At 40.1% G+C, this 14,355-nt stretch overlaps 1 protein-coding gene across 1 annotated transcript; it reads left to right on the forward strand.

Moving 5' to 3' along the window:
* The first annotated feature begins 889 nt into the window (after positions 1-889).
* Positions 890-14,283, forward strand: LOC135461618 (lachesin-like). Its single transcript, XM_064738795.1, has 3 exons — positions 890-981; positions 11,666-11,944; positions 13,011-14,283. The coding sequence occupies exons 1-3, from the start codon at positions 939-941 to the stop codon at positions 13,400-13,402; spliced, it is 714 nt and encodes a 237-aa protein (XP_064594865.1). The 5' UTR covers positions 890-938; the 3' UTR covers positions 13,403-14,283.
* The last annotated feature ends 72 nt before the right edge of the window (positions 14,284-14,355 follow it).

A 14,355-nucleotide genomic window follows, 5' to 3' on the forward strand; every position in this document is an offset into this window, starting at 1 on the left:
CGCAATACATTCAACATTACTGTGTAATTCTACCACTCTGATAGATCAGAGTAAAGCTGACATACAGAAAGTTATGGGAAACCATCGGATATGCCAAACCAGTAGAGATGAATGGGATGGGTAGAATGGATAACATCACTGCTATGGATGGAGTAACTAGCCGTGAATAGCGATGGATAGCATGGGTACAATGGATTAAATATAGCAACTGCTCACAATGGATAGTATAATCGGTAAATAAATAGCGTCGATAACATGGATAGAGTGGTATTTGACAAACAGATATCATGAGTACTGTGGATAAAATATAGCACGACCATGGCTATGGATAAAATGAATATTAAATGGAAAATGGATGGCGATGGATACGGATAGCACATGCAGAAAATGAAATGGATGGCGATGAATAGATTGGGATGAATAGAATGGTTACAAAATGACAAATGGATCACACCGAACGATGCCCTTGTGTGGAACGACGAATAGTCTACTTGTCAATTTAAAAAACACACTGTGTCTATATCACTATCTTTTCCTCGTCATGAGCATCACATGCAGCTGTATCGTTTACTACTTTTGTAGAATCAATTCCCTAGGAAACACTTTGTCTGGGAATTTAAACATATATAATCTTAAAAGAAACCAACCTCTATGGACATCTGAATTATCTAGCCACTCAATTGTTTTCTGTGTTTCCGCTCATTTTTCCAGACGGGCCTGTGTTTACCAGCTGTAATACATCGTACATTTTCGTGGAGAACGTCACAGCTGAGCTCTCTTGTACTGCCTGGGCTAAGCCTGAGCCCACGATAAGCTGGAGTCGCGGAGTTCAGCCAGGACAAGTCAGCGTGACAAATCACAGATATACGTCTGTGGTAAAGTTTCAGAAGATCAGCAGGACTGACTCTGGAATCTACACTGTGAGAGCTAGTAACAGTATGGGGACAGGAAAAGAGAAGACGGTCAATGTCACTGTGTATTGTAAGTTTCCAGACAGACTTGTGCATTCACAAAAAGCAAATGTGCCTCTTTTAGTACACGTTTGTTTGTGTTGCTAGCGATTTAAACAAAATTTGTATCACACGTGCACAATCTGGCACATTTTTGAAGTAAACGTACACAAAGATGATGTATGCAAGGTACATATTAGTGTGTCTGTGCAAATTTGTTACAGTTAATGTGTACATGTGGTACACATGCTTTGTATTTTTTTTGTATACAATTAACTTTGGGTTCCATAGATAAACGAATACAAGGAGATAACAAAGGAGATGGTCAAGGTCACATATGTGACAGTTTATTATAAGGAAATGAGCTTTGAAAGAGGATGAAATAAGATACTGAATATACAGATTAAACTGAAATTTCAATTAAAATAAATACAACTGAATTATGCATTAAATGTTTGACTATAATGTGATCCGAAAATGAACAAAGAATTATAATGTAATATTGGCATGCCACACTTATCAGACAGAGGGGTTGAACTGCCACCCCAACGCTGCCACCCCCCTCGCTGCCACCCCATACTGTCACCTGAAACAGTATGATTCACAGTAAAGGCAGAGGACGGTTTGGAGGAGGTCAGTGTTTGATCAGACAAGGGACCGCTTACTGTTTGCTGCGAAAGTAAATGAGTGAGGCCCGCGAATGGTCCCTGTGTAAGTCAGGTGTCTCATTGTAACATTCGATTGGTCGATGGTTCAAAACATTTTAATCATGGTCATATCATTACTGGGGGCTTATACCGGGGCTAGCAAGCAACTTTATTTTGCAACACAAAAGCTGACTTCAACTAGACTTATAGAGTACTAGTGTCAAGAGGGGGCGTTGACAACATGGACGGAGCAGAAGAGTAGCACATTCAATGTATTATGTAATTTTCGTAACAGTATTTATAAGTGTGATGTTAAACAACAATAACGTGCATAACTAAATGAGTCAATCAATCAGTCAATCAACAACGCTTATAAAAGATAGTTATTCACACGCCACCACTTCAATTTACCTACAGCATATATTCTCCTCAATGATATTTCCATGTAGGACTATTGGTGAGCAAATGAAAATGTAAATTGAACACAAAATTAACGTACATGTACAAGTGTGGTGAAAACGATCGCATAGACTTTGGAGTTCAAAGCACCATGTTCAAACTGTACGCTGATAGATGTATAGTCCGAGATTGCTCTGACGTTAAACTTGCCAAATTTTGCTCTGCCTAGGACACAATATGGGACAATATTTTCGTCAAGCCTAACATCAAAGTAATCTCGGACTAACAGAAGCATGTCTAAAGTTTATAACGTAAATGGGCTAGTTGTACTGTTTTGTATAAGCGATAAGTGTTCTACATTATTTCAGTCGGACCTGACAGTGTACAGCTCCGACCAGATTCCGGACAATCGGGAAACACAGTCACCGTCACAGAAAACAACAACGTGACATTTACATGTACCAGTGGCGAGTCCAATCCTGCTGTCGTCCTCTCATGGTACAACAACAGCAGTCCTGTATCAGCAGGAGAGATATCAGAAGTGAGCTCGCATCGAGGGTCCAATCACGGTTACCTGACAACACAGCGGTATGCAATGAGGGTTGATCGATATCAGGATGGTGACGTCATCAGATGTGAGGCTCAGAGACCAGGCATTGCAAGCAGTAAACGTGTATCACTCAACCTCACACTGGATGTCAGGTGTAAGGCTCTTCCTTGATACCAATGTGACATTCAGTTTTTTTCGTTTTTCTTTTAAAATCCGTATTTCTTATTCGGGATTTGTAAAGGAGAGGTTTCTGTCACGTCGTAGAATCTGAAGAATCTGCTTTGAATATCGGAGAAGCTTTTTAGCAATCAGAGCAAGGAGCAACCTTGTCTTTACGACTGGACTTTATTTATGATTACTCAAACTGACAAAAAAATGACAAATATTTGGCCTTTAAATTCCACGCAATACATTCAACATTACTGAGTAATTCTACCACTCTGATAAATCAGAGTAAAGCTGACATACAGAAAGTTATGGGAAACCATCGGATATGCCAAACCAGTAGAGATGAATGGGATGGGTAGAATGGATAACATCATTGCTATGGATGGAGTAACTAGCCGTGAATAGCGATGGATAGCATGGGTACAATGGATTAAATATAGCAACTGCTCACAATGGATAGTATAATCGGTAAATAAATAGCGTCGATAACAAGGATAGAGTGGTATTTGACAAACAGATATCATGAGTATTGTGGATAAAATATAGCACGACCATGGCTATGGATAAAATGAATATTAAATGGAAAATGGATGGCGATGGATACGGATAGCACATGCAGAAAATGAAATGGATGGCGATGAATAGATTGGGATGAATAGAATGGTTACAAAATGACAAATGGATCACACCGAACGATGCCCTTGTGTGGAACGACGAATAGTCTACTTGTCAATTTAAAAAACACACTGTGTCTATATCACTATCTTTTCCTCGTCATGAGCATCACATGCAGCTGTATCGTTTACTACTTTTGTAGAATCAATTCCCTAGGAAACACTTTGTCTGGGAATTTAAACATATATAATCTTAAAAGAAACCAACCTCTATGGACATCTGAATTATCTAGCCACTCAATTGTTTTCTGTGTTTCCGCTCATTTTTCCAGACGGGCCTGTGTTTACCAGCTGTAATACATCGTACATTTTCGTGGAGAACGTCACAGCTGAGCTCTCTTGTACTGCCTGGGCTAAGCCTGAGCCCACGATAAGCTGGAGCCGCGGAGTTCAGCCAGTACAAGTCAGCTTTAAGAAGATCAGCAGGACTGACTCTGGAATCTACACTGTGAGAGCCAGTAACAGTTTGGGGACAGGAAAAGAGAAGACGGTCAATGTCACTGTGTTTTGTAAGTTTCCAGACAGACTTGTGCATTCACAAAGAGCAAATGTGTCTCTTTTAGTACACATATGTTTGTGTTGCTAGCGATGTAAACAAAATTTGTATCACACGTGCACAATCTGGCACATTTTTGAAGTAAACGTACACAAAGATGATGTATGCAAGGTACATATTAGTGTGTCTGTGCAACTTTCTTACAGTTAATGTGTACATGTGGTACACATGCTTTGTATTTTTTTTGTATACAATTAACTTTGGGTTCCATAGATAAACGAATACAAGGAGATAACAAAGGAGATGTGTTGACCAAGGTCACATATGTGAGTTTATTATAAGGAAATGAGCTTTGAAAGAGGATGAAATAAAATACTGAATATACAGATTAAACTGAAATTTCAATTAAAATAAATAAAACTGAATTATGCATTAAATGTTTGACTATAATGTGATCCGAAAATGAACAAAGAATTATAATGTAATATTGGCATGCCACACTTATCAGACAGAGGGGTTGAACTTGTAAGGCAGCGTTGTAGTGCCCACCCCCCTCCCCTCCCCATCTATACATTTTTCTTTTTTTTTAAATATACACACACAAATATATTATTATATTTAGTAGTCCGTTTCTGCTAACCCTCTGTTGCCTAAGTTACGAATTTGCAACAATTGTCGGCGCACTCACTGGACCTTGATTTCGGAAGAATCAACGTGGTTTTGCCGTCTCTGTTTCTTTACTGGAAATATTGCTGTTGCAGGTATGTTTATCATTGTGCTATGTGTCAAATATGAGATTCAATGGTTTCCGAACGAACTGTAACGTGATTTCGGTTGTTTCATTGAGCAAACTGTAGTATTTTGACATAACAGAAGTTTCAGGCGATTAGCGATCGTTACCATAGTAGCGCTATTTGTAAAAACTTTGTGTTGTCTAGATTTGATAAACTAACGCATTTTGGTTGCCTACTATATTGATAGTTGCTTTAAATAATGTTTCTTTTTTTAATGTATTGTGTCACTACTTTGATTAAAATTTAAGTTTGAACTGTAATAAATATTTTCGGCACTCGCCGGACGTTGATTTCGGAAGGCACAACGTGGCTTTGCCTTCTTTGTTTCTTTATTGGAAATATTGCTGTTGCAGGTATTTCCAGAGGGAGTCCATATATGATGTCCTGTACATCCAGTGGCTTGTGTATGATCTACCTCATTCCCTCATATATATATATATATATATATATATATATATATATATATATATATATATATATATATATATATATATATATATATATATATATATATATATATATATATATATATGTATATATATATATATATATACATATATCCGGTGTTACATTTGGGTGCCTTTCCGGGATTTGGGAATGAATAACTGCAGTGATGTCTGTCTTGGTACTACGCTCAACAATCAACTAAGTGCTCTGCTATTACGCACACTGACCAATTGAGTACAGAGGACAATACGTATGGTGGGCCAGAACAGCCATGTGACTGGTAAATCAGCTGAAGAGACTTAATGACATCAGATAATGTGCATATGGTGTACATGTACCTGTGTGCAGCTATACATCTTTTATGTGCATCAGAGGATACCCCTATAAAAACTACGGAAGATTGTTATTACCATTGTGGCATTGTAATGCACACTGAATAAATTAGCTGACAGACCTACAGTGGAAGGACGCTTGGGCGGATGCAGGTTGGTTGCAGCACTACTATGCTTACTGGGTGTGGAGACTGTTGTTGCTATATACAATGAATTGCTTATCAGGTCAGTGGTATGGAGACTGTTGTCGTAAATATAGACATTGCATGGCAAGTCCAACAACAAAAGTAGGCAGTGTGTAAGTAAACTGGATGGTCATGTTAAGCACAGATTTAATGATATTGCATTGTTTATGGGATATTTCTTGTATGTTTATAGATGGCGATTGATAATTTGAATGCATTGAACACTAATCATTCCACTGGTTGACATGATATTTTGTTTACACGTTAAGAGACTGTGCAGTGCATAGGATGTCAGTCTGGTGAATTGAATGCATTATATTTCACACAATTTATTAGCTGTTTCAGGGTATCTGTAAGTACGAGAGATTTGTAATAGTTTTATCTTAAGGTAAAATGGCTGACCTAGAATTGGAGTATGCAGTGAGACAAAAGCTTTATACTTTGTCAGCAGATGAGCTTGTTGGACTGTTGTAAAAACTGGCAGTTGCTGGTAAATACACGATGGAAGTAGGAAAGCCTTCTTTAGTACAGCCCTTTAACAAATACGTGGTTGCTCAAGCTACGAAGGAGGATGGAGGAATGGTTAGTCTTTTTAACAGCACAGTCTTATTTGGAATCGGTGGGTGAGAAACAAAGTAAGACAGGCAAGTCCGATTCTATTGAACCAGGAAAGCAAAACGGTCTTGATGTGACTCCTACTTTAGTGACACCTATATGTAAGCGTGAGTTTAAGCTTGGTGGTCAGATTGGTGAATCAACGCAACAAGGCCGACTGATTTTCACCAGTCTTATTAGACAAATTTATTGATTAGGATGATGGACTTACGACAGAAAATATTGTTTGCTTCTCAGGAGGAGATGGAAGTTAGCTATGACAGCACACTAGTTCAACAAATGTTTCAAAGGGCAGTTTTGACAGGACTGCAGAGTGACGCTATTCGTCACGAAATGAGAAAATCTTTAGAGGCTGTGGATATCAGTGATGAAGACCTCATTCAGACAATGAATTCCATAGTTCTTACAGAGAGTGAACATTTAAGGAAACTTGGTAGCAAGTCAACAAAAGTTCACCAAGTGTATGCTGACGACAAAAAAATGAAGCATCAAGTTGTGATAAAGGGAAGGACAGAAGTTGGTACCTCAGATGGTTGAGAAGATCATTCCTATAGTCTCATCCATTGCGTTAGAATCGAGTAAATCTGAGACTTCAGAAGATGGAGTTCCAGTGGATTTATCTAAAACCCGGATGTCCGCAGAAACGAAAAGTCAAGTCATGGGGATTTTTAATGAGGAGTCGGAAGCATTCTCATGGACTGACGATGTTGTTGGCTGCATCAGAGATTTAGAGATGGATATCAAGCTATGTGATGACACCACAGTGCAGAAGTTTTACCCTTCTATGTCACGAGCTCTGTACCAAGAGGTTAAGGAATATTTGCAAAACTTAGTTCAGAAAGGATGGATCAACAAGTCGAAGTCAGAGTACTCCTCGCCGATGGTTTGCGTACGCAAGAAGAATGGAGACCTACGTCTTTGCATAGATTATCGCCTTCTTAACAGCAAGACCATCAGATATAAGCGTCATGTGCGACATTCGTATACCATTCGTAGTCCGTAAAAGGCGTTCCAAGTCGATAATCGCAAGATCCATTTCCAAAATAACGTTTAACACTAGCTCCCAAAGACAAAGGTAAGAAATTATACAAATAGGAAATAAAGCCGGTAACACACAAGAGAGAAGCGGTCATCAGTTTTCAATGATACCGGCAAGACAGTGGATATTCCAGGCATCAATATCTGTCAAGGCTGATATTCATGGTCTCTTGGCTGCTGGCTGCCATGTGACCGGCAGCTATTACCCAGGATACATGATGCCCTTGATTCCTTAGGAGGTAACAACTGGTTCACAGTACTCGATCAAGGCAAGGCCTAGAACTTAGGCTTAGAACTTCATTCTAAGTTTCTCAAATTTTACAATGAGTATAACACTCTCGTTGGCAGGTATGGACAGAGCGTTCAGAATCTCTGGCGATCTGCATTATGATCAACCACATAGACGGCGCTGTTATCCTTTTGTACATGTCTATCATGTACATGGTATTTGACAACATAGATGGCGCTGGTTGCCCAGTGTAACCGTCTGCACTCGAGTTTCTGGCATTAAAGTGAGCGATGACTGAGCGCTTCAGGGATTACCCGTATTATACTTGTCACCACCTGTATACAGCGATAACAATCCTTTGACCTGTGTGTTAACGTCAGCCAAATTAGATGCAACTAGACAACGATGGGTTTCTGAACTTGCTGATTACAACTTTGTGGTTCGATATCGTTCATGAAAGTCAAAGGGGACGTCGATGGATTGTCTAGGAGGCCAACTGGTATTGACGAATTCATCTGCCCCTGCTCAGAAGAGATGTCTCCTGATACGATAAGTGCAGTTGTCAAAGCTGTTCAAGTTCAGTCACACGATCTGGCTCCATGGATCAGTGCCATCACCAATGACCCAGAAGTGTTGAACACGGTTAACCTGCATTTGGTTTGCAACTCAGTGGTTACAAAGGAAAGCATCAGAAAGGCTCAGCAAAACGACCCAGACATAGGTACTTACCTGAAACTAAAGGGATCACCCAAGGTCAAGTCCGGCAATGACACACCACATGGAGTGAAGTGCTTGCTCAGGGAAGAGAAACGTCTTAAGGTGGATGATCATGACCTGCTGAATAGACTCACACATGATCCCCAAGGCAACATCCACAAACAGTTGGTACTTCCCGCAAAGTATAAGCCCATTATATACAAGGAACTGCATGAAGAAATGGGTCACCCAGGTGCTGAAAAGACGTTGGGATTGGTTCGAGATAGGTTCTAATGGCCGCATATGATGCGAGACGTTAGTCACTACGTAAACAACCAGTGTAACTGCCTGAAGAACAAGTCACCTAGCAGACCAACTATAGCTCCACTTCAGCCAGTATCTACCACAGCTCCATTTCAGATAGTTGTGTTGCACTTCTTGCATCTAGAAAAGAGCAAAGGGTGCTACGAATACATCCTAGTAATTGTGGATCACGCATACCCTACAAAGAACAAGAGTGGTAAGACAGCGGCCGAAAGTCTCTTCAAGGACTTCATTTTGCGTTTTGGGCTTCCTCGGCGCATCCACCATGACCAGGGAGGTGAGTTCGAGAACGGGCACTTCCGGCATCTGGAAAGACTCTGTGGGATGATGAGGCCTCGAACTACCCCTTACCATCCCCAGGGAAATGGCCAGGTAGAGAGGATGAATAGAACAATTCTCAACATGCTTCGAACTCTCCCCGAATCACACAAGTCTGACTGGGCACGCCACCTTAATAAGATGGTACATGGGTACAACTGTACTCGAAACGACTCAACAGGATTTGCACCTTTCTGCCTACTTTTTGGAAGATCGCCTCGATTACCAATCATCGTAGTATTTTGGGTTGGTCAGTCAGGACAAGGAACAGAACCAGCTTCTGCTTCAGACTGGCGGGATGGAATGCAGAAAGCGTATAGTGAGGCCTGGAGACGAATCCAACGAGCAGAGGCGCATTCCCAGAAACAATATGATAAGAAAGTTCGTTTTACTGTTTTGAGACCAGGTGACCGTGTTCTAGTGCGGAATATGTCTCAACGTGGAGGACTGGAGAAGCTGAGAAAACACTGGATTAGAGCATCCATGTAGTAGTAAAACAGATTGGAGATGAAGCCCCAGTGCACCTGATCAAACCAGATAATGGTGATGGGAGCCGGAGAGTTCTTCACAGAAATATTCTCTTGCCTTGCGATTACTTACCTGTTTCTGTTCCAGTCCCCAGCAAGCCTAAACCAAGTCGACAGAAACCCCGTGAGCCGCCCGTGCTTCGCACAGACCAGGAGTATTCATCAGATTCGTTGGATGAAGAGGACTACTTCTTTCGCTCATATCCGATGACTGAGCTGAACCCCTTGGTACAACCGTTTTGGCCAGGAGCTCTCGCACAGCGGAATCAGTACGAAGATGACTCTAATCCTGATTTTCAGCCAACAGTCTTGGAGGATACTGCAACGATTACCGATTTAGACCTCCACTACGTCGCTCCCACAGGATTTGGAAGCCTCCAGTACGTCTCACATATGGTGTAGATCGTACTCTTGAAGAGTATTAAGGTGATCTTCTTAAAGGGATGTAGATCACTGCCTTGTAGTGATCTATGCATTTGTGTGCGAGACTTTGCAAACGTTTATCTGTTTCCATTATTAATTGTTGCTATTTGTCAATATGACTTGATAATATGAGGCGTAATATACCCAATATGTAGTCTGAACTGCTGAGTTCTACTTTATCACAATATACAGAATGTCTGCTTTTACAGGAGTAGAACGGATTAAAGTCTATAGTACCTGGAACTGAAGTGGTAACGTGTTTTGGTTACACTTAGAATAGACAACAGTAGTGCAGACATGTATACTGTCTCATTGTATGTAATTGTTGATCGCTCTATGATATGTAACTATTGGAAGGAACATTTGTAACTTGTTTGGCCAGCATGTTTACACTTCTGTAAAGTATCCAAGTATCATAGTTATTAAGAAAATAATTCTAGTCATATTTGCGATCACGTGATATCAGCCCATTGTAATCTATTGACCTATTCTCTGTATTTGTCTGATGGAACTGCAATGTCGGGTCGACATTCATTTTAGACGGGGTGGATGTAACGCAGTGTTTAGTACAACTCCATCTATACATTGTTCTTTTTTTAAAAATATACACACACGCTGTATATATTATTATATTTAGTAGTCCGTTTCTACTAAGACTGTTGTCTAAGTTACGAATTTGTAACAGTTGTCGACGCACTCGCCGGACCTTGATTTCGGAAGGATCAACGTGGTTTTGCCGTCTCTGTTTCTTTACTGGAAATATTGCTGTTGCAGGTATGTTTATCATTGTACTATGTGTCAAATATGGGATTTAATGCTTTCCGAACGAACTGTAACGTGATTTTGGTTGTTTCATTGAGTAAACTGTAGTATTTTGACATAATAAAAGTTTCAGGCGATTAGCGATTGTTACTATAGTAGCGCCATTGTAAAAACTTTGTGTTATCTAGAACGCATTTTGGTTGCCTACTATATTGATAGTTGCTTTAAATAATGTTTCTTGATACTGATAATTAACCACTGTGACACTGAGAGAACTAAATGGATAAGATTTCTGTAGTTTTGGACTGTACACAAAATACTAAGTCTACTAAAAAAATACTAAAGCATGGGAGGCCGTTATGTTTGTATTGTGTCATTACTTTGATTAAAATTTAAGTTTGAACTGTAATAAATATTTTCAGCACTCGCCGGACGTTGATTTCGGAAGAAACAACGCGACTTTGCCTTCTCTGTTTCTTTACTGGAAATATTATTGTTGCAGATGTCGTGTACATCTTGTGTACAGTGGCTTGTGTATGAGCTGCCTCATTCCTTCATATATATATATATATATATATATATATATATATATATATATATATATATATATATATATATATATAACGCTGCTACCCCCCGCCCCTATTCACCCCCCACCCACATCCCCCACACCCCACAGGTTCAGTCCCCACTTGGGACTTTCGGGTAATTTATAGATTGATAATTGGGCCCTAGTGAAGGTAAGCGATTGAAGACACTCGTGGGGGGCACTTACTCAGTACTATGATCGTTGAAGAACACTTGCATACAGGTCAGTAAGTCAAAACTGAAGTCAGTAACTGGCCAAATGTAGGAGGTTTTCCAAGTACTTTCCTCAACCCATATAACTGACTGTCCTGGTATAAGTGAAAATATTTTTAATTTAGGAAAACATTTCGGCCTTTGAGGTCATGAGCCAAACACACTTTAGGCGCAACATTGGAAAATTACTAGATTAAACATTTTTTGAAAGTTGCAGGGAACTGTATGTGTCATGATGTAAAAATGTCATTTTATCATACATCTCTCTGCTCTCTGTGTATTGTTTCAAGATCCCCCGGTTGTGTCTGTGGTTCTAGTATCAGGAGACAATGTCACAGAAGGAAACCCTCTACAGCTTGAATGTCGTACTGTGTCTGTTCCACAAAACTCCACCTACTCTGCCTGGAATCGTACCATTGGAGGCCTTCCTGTACCACTGGTAAATAACAGTCCTGGGAAATTCCTGTCCATCAGTCAGGTGACGTTCAGAGATCAGGGTGTATACCAGTGTGAAGCCAGTAACGGGTTTGGAGACGTTCAGCGGGGACAACTGGAGGTCAAGGTTCGAGGTAACTACAGATCACATCCTGAAATGTAGAATCGACCATACTGTCTTCGTTCAGACAATGACACTGGCATTTTACATGGCCATCTTCTGTCCCCAAATAAGTAGTCCTTGTGCAGGGTCACGTCATAAGGTGTTTTTTCAAACTTGAAGTGGAAGATCCAGCATTTTGTCCTTCATGTCCACGTGTAAGTAAAAGTGCATCCAGTGAAATAGACACCCTGTGTTTTTTCCGTGTTCACAGATTTTGCTTTATTTTTTTTTTGTATCAGATTAAATGATCGTGATTTTTTGGTGAATTTATGGTCAGTCTGGGAATCTAAAGAAATCTACTGTTTCAAATGAACGGCTTGAAAGCTTTTAACTACGACTAAATACGAGCGGTTAGCACACCAACATAAGCCTGGTGATTCGTCCTATAGGCATCGGAGGCTGGGCCTGATTATTGTCTCAGACTGATTTATGCTTACCAGCATTTGCCTGAAAGCACGGGTTTGGGGGTTAGATACCCATCCCCTTTAATTTTGGTTTCATTGTGCACTTTCAAAATACAGATATCGACTTTTGCATTCACTGATTGCAACTCTATCCTTTAACCTGTGCTCTTTCCAAAGCTGTCCAAGTTGTTGGTAACAAGAAAAAAGTTTCCTTCATTTTTACTTTGGGAGGTTGCCCGAGTCGACACGCCGGTTACATTTTTGTCTGAAATGTAACCTTACGGTGTTTATTATTCATGGACCTCAAAATAGTTAATAGTCAGAATTAATTTAGGATTGAAAGATACCCGATTTGTGGCGTACAGATTTAACAAAATGAGGACAGAAGAAACAAAGCAACCGAATTCCTGGTTAGTGTATGCAAAAGTTCATTGCGGTTAGTGTGAAACCAAGGCTGTTTGCATGACCAACATGTTTATAATTTTCCAGTTATAATTTTGAATGTCCTGTGAAAACGCAACTGTTGCGTTGCTTGCAAGGCCACATGTACATGCTTTTTGTACAGGACTCATTAATTCTACTGTCTTAAATGATAAATGAAATGATGAATGTCTCATACTTGTTGTTTTTCAGCCAGACCGCAGTTCTTTACTCAAAACAACTCACAGGTGGCATCTATCGTAGAAAATGTCAAACTTATGTTTAAGTTTGTGTCTTATCCCTCTTATAAGAACCTTATTTGGTTCAAACTGATCAATGGTACACCTGAGAGACTATTCACCCCTGACACAATCGGAAGTAAATATCGACGTCATGTGTCGACCATTAAGCACGAGTTCGCATTCGACACTTCCAAGGTTCTTCTTCCTGGTTACGTGGCGGAATTGGAAATCTCTAACGTCAATCGTCACGATTTTGGACTATACACGCTGAAGGTAGAAAATGAAGTTGGTTTTTCCAACTTCAACATTTCGTTAATACTAAAAGGTGAGATCAAAGAAAAGTCATTTGCCATGAAACACTGACAACTTTGTATGTTTGTGCTTGTTGTTCTGTGCCCTAAAGAACTCATGAATATTATATATATATGTGTATATGTATTCTTACGCCACTTCTCAGAACAGGCACGTTGAGGTGCCAGTTTTTCGAGCGAAAAAAATGATTATTGTACATATGTACATGTGCATCTTAATCCATTTCTTTGTTATCTTTTTTATTGAATCACAAGAAGTTTTTGAAGGTCCAGCCACACGTTGAGAACTGTTAATGTTTCAGTGTAGTTTGTAAGCGTAGATTCCGCTACTTGGAAATATTTAACAACACACAGTGATTACTAATTATAGATCGACCTTGCTCGCCCAAGCCGTATGTGGAAGTAGATCTGCATATTTATCCTAGATATCCTGTTTTAATGGCGGCTCACCTCAAACCTTTGCCATTAAGTACAAGAGGGAAAGCGGAGAGTGGAAAAAATGGAGGCGAAATATCCCACATCCTGGGGAAGGGAAAACTGGGAGGGAGCAAGTAACGGGTCTGGAAGATGTGGGACAATACACCTTCAGGGTGTACGGTCAGAACATATGGGACAAAAGTGAACCGTCAATGACGAGATAAATGTCACAGATAAATGTTAAAGTCATGTCATAGTCACAGAGTACAACAAAACACAAGTGATCCGTTAGTGATAAATGTACTGAGACAAGCAATACTGTGACAGGTTGTACTGGGACAGGTAAATATTAAAGTGGTGCCACAGCCATAGAATACAGCAGAACAAAAATGACCCGTCATTGACGAGCTGTACTACCAAAGGTAAATGTTAAAATGACGCCAAAGCCATACAATACAGCAGAACAAAAGTGACCCGTCATTGATGAACTGCACTGTCACAGGTAAATGTCAGAAGTCATGTCGTCCAGCTCCTACTGGCTTCCTCTCTGGCCGTACGTGGGAAGGTCTCTCAGCAGCCTGCGGATGG

The sequence above is a fragment of the Liolophura sinensis genome, chromosome 1 (genome assembly GCF_032854445.1).
Source record: "Liolophura sinensis isolate JHLJ2023 chromosome 1, CUHK_Ljap_v2, whole genome shotgun sequence".
NCBI classification, from domain to species: Eukaryota; Metazoa; Mollusca; class Polyplacophora; order Chitonida; family Chitonidae; genus Liolophura; species Liolophura sinensis.

Coding starts and splice junctions, on each gene's coding strand:
- LOC135461618 (XM_064738795.1), top strand. CDS start 939: ATGGGGACAGGAAAAGAGAAGACGGTCAATGTCACTGTGTATT. Junction 982..11,665: donor GGTCAATGTCACTGTGTATT/GTAAGTTTCCAG, acceptor TATTGTTTCAAG/ATCCCCCGGTTGTGTCTGTG. Junction 11,945..13,010: donor ACTGGAGGTCAAGGTTCGAG/GTAACTACAGAT, acceptor GTTGTTTTTCAG/CCAGACCGCAGTTCTTTACT.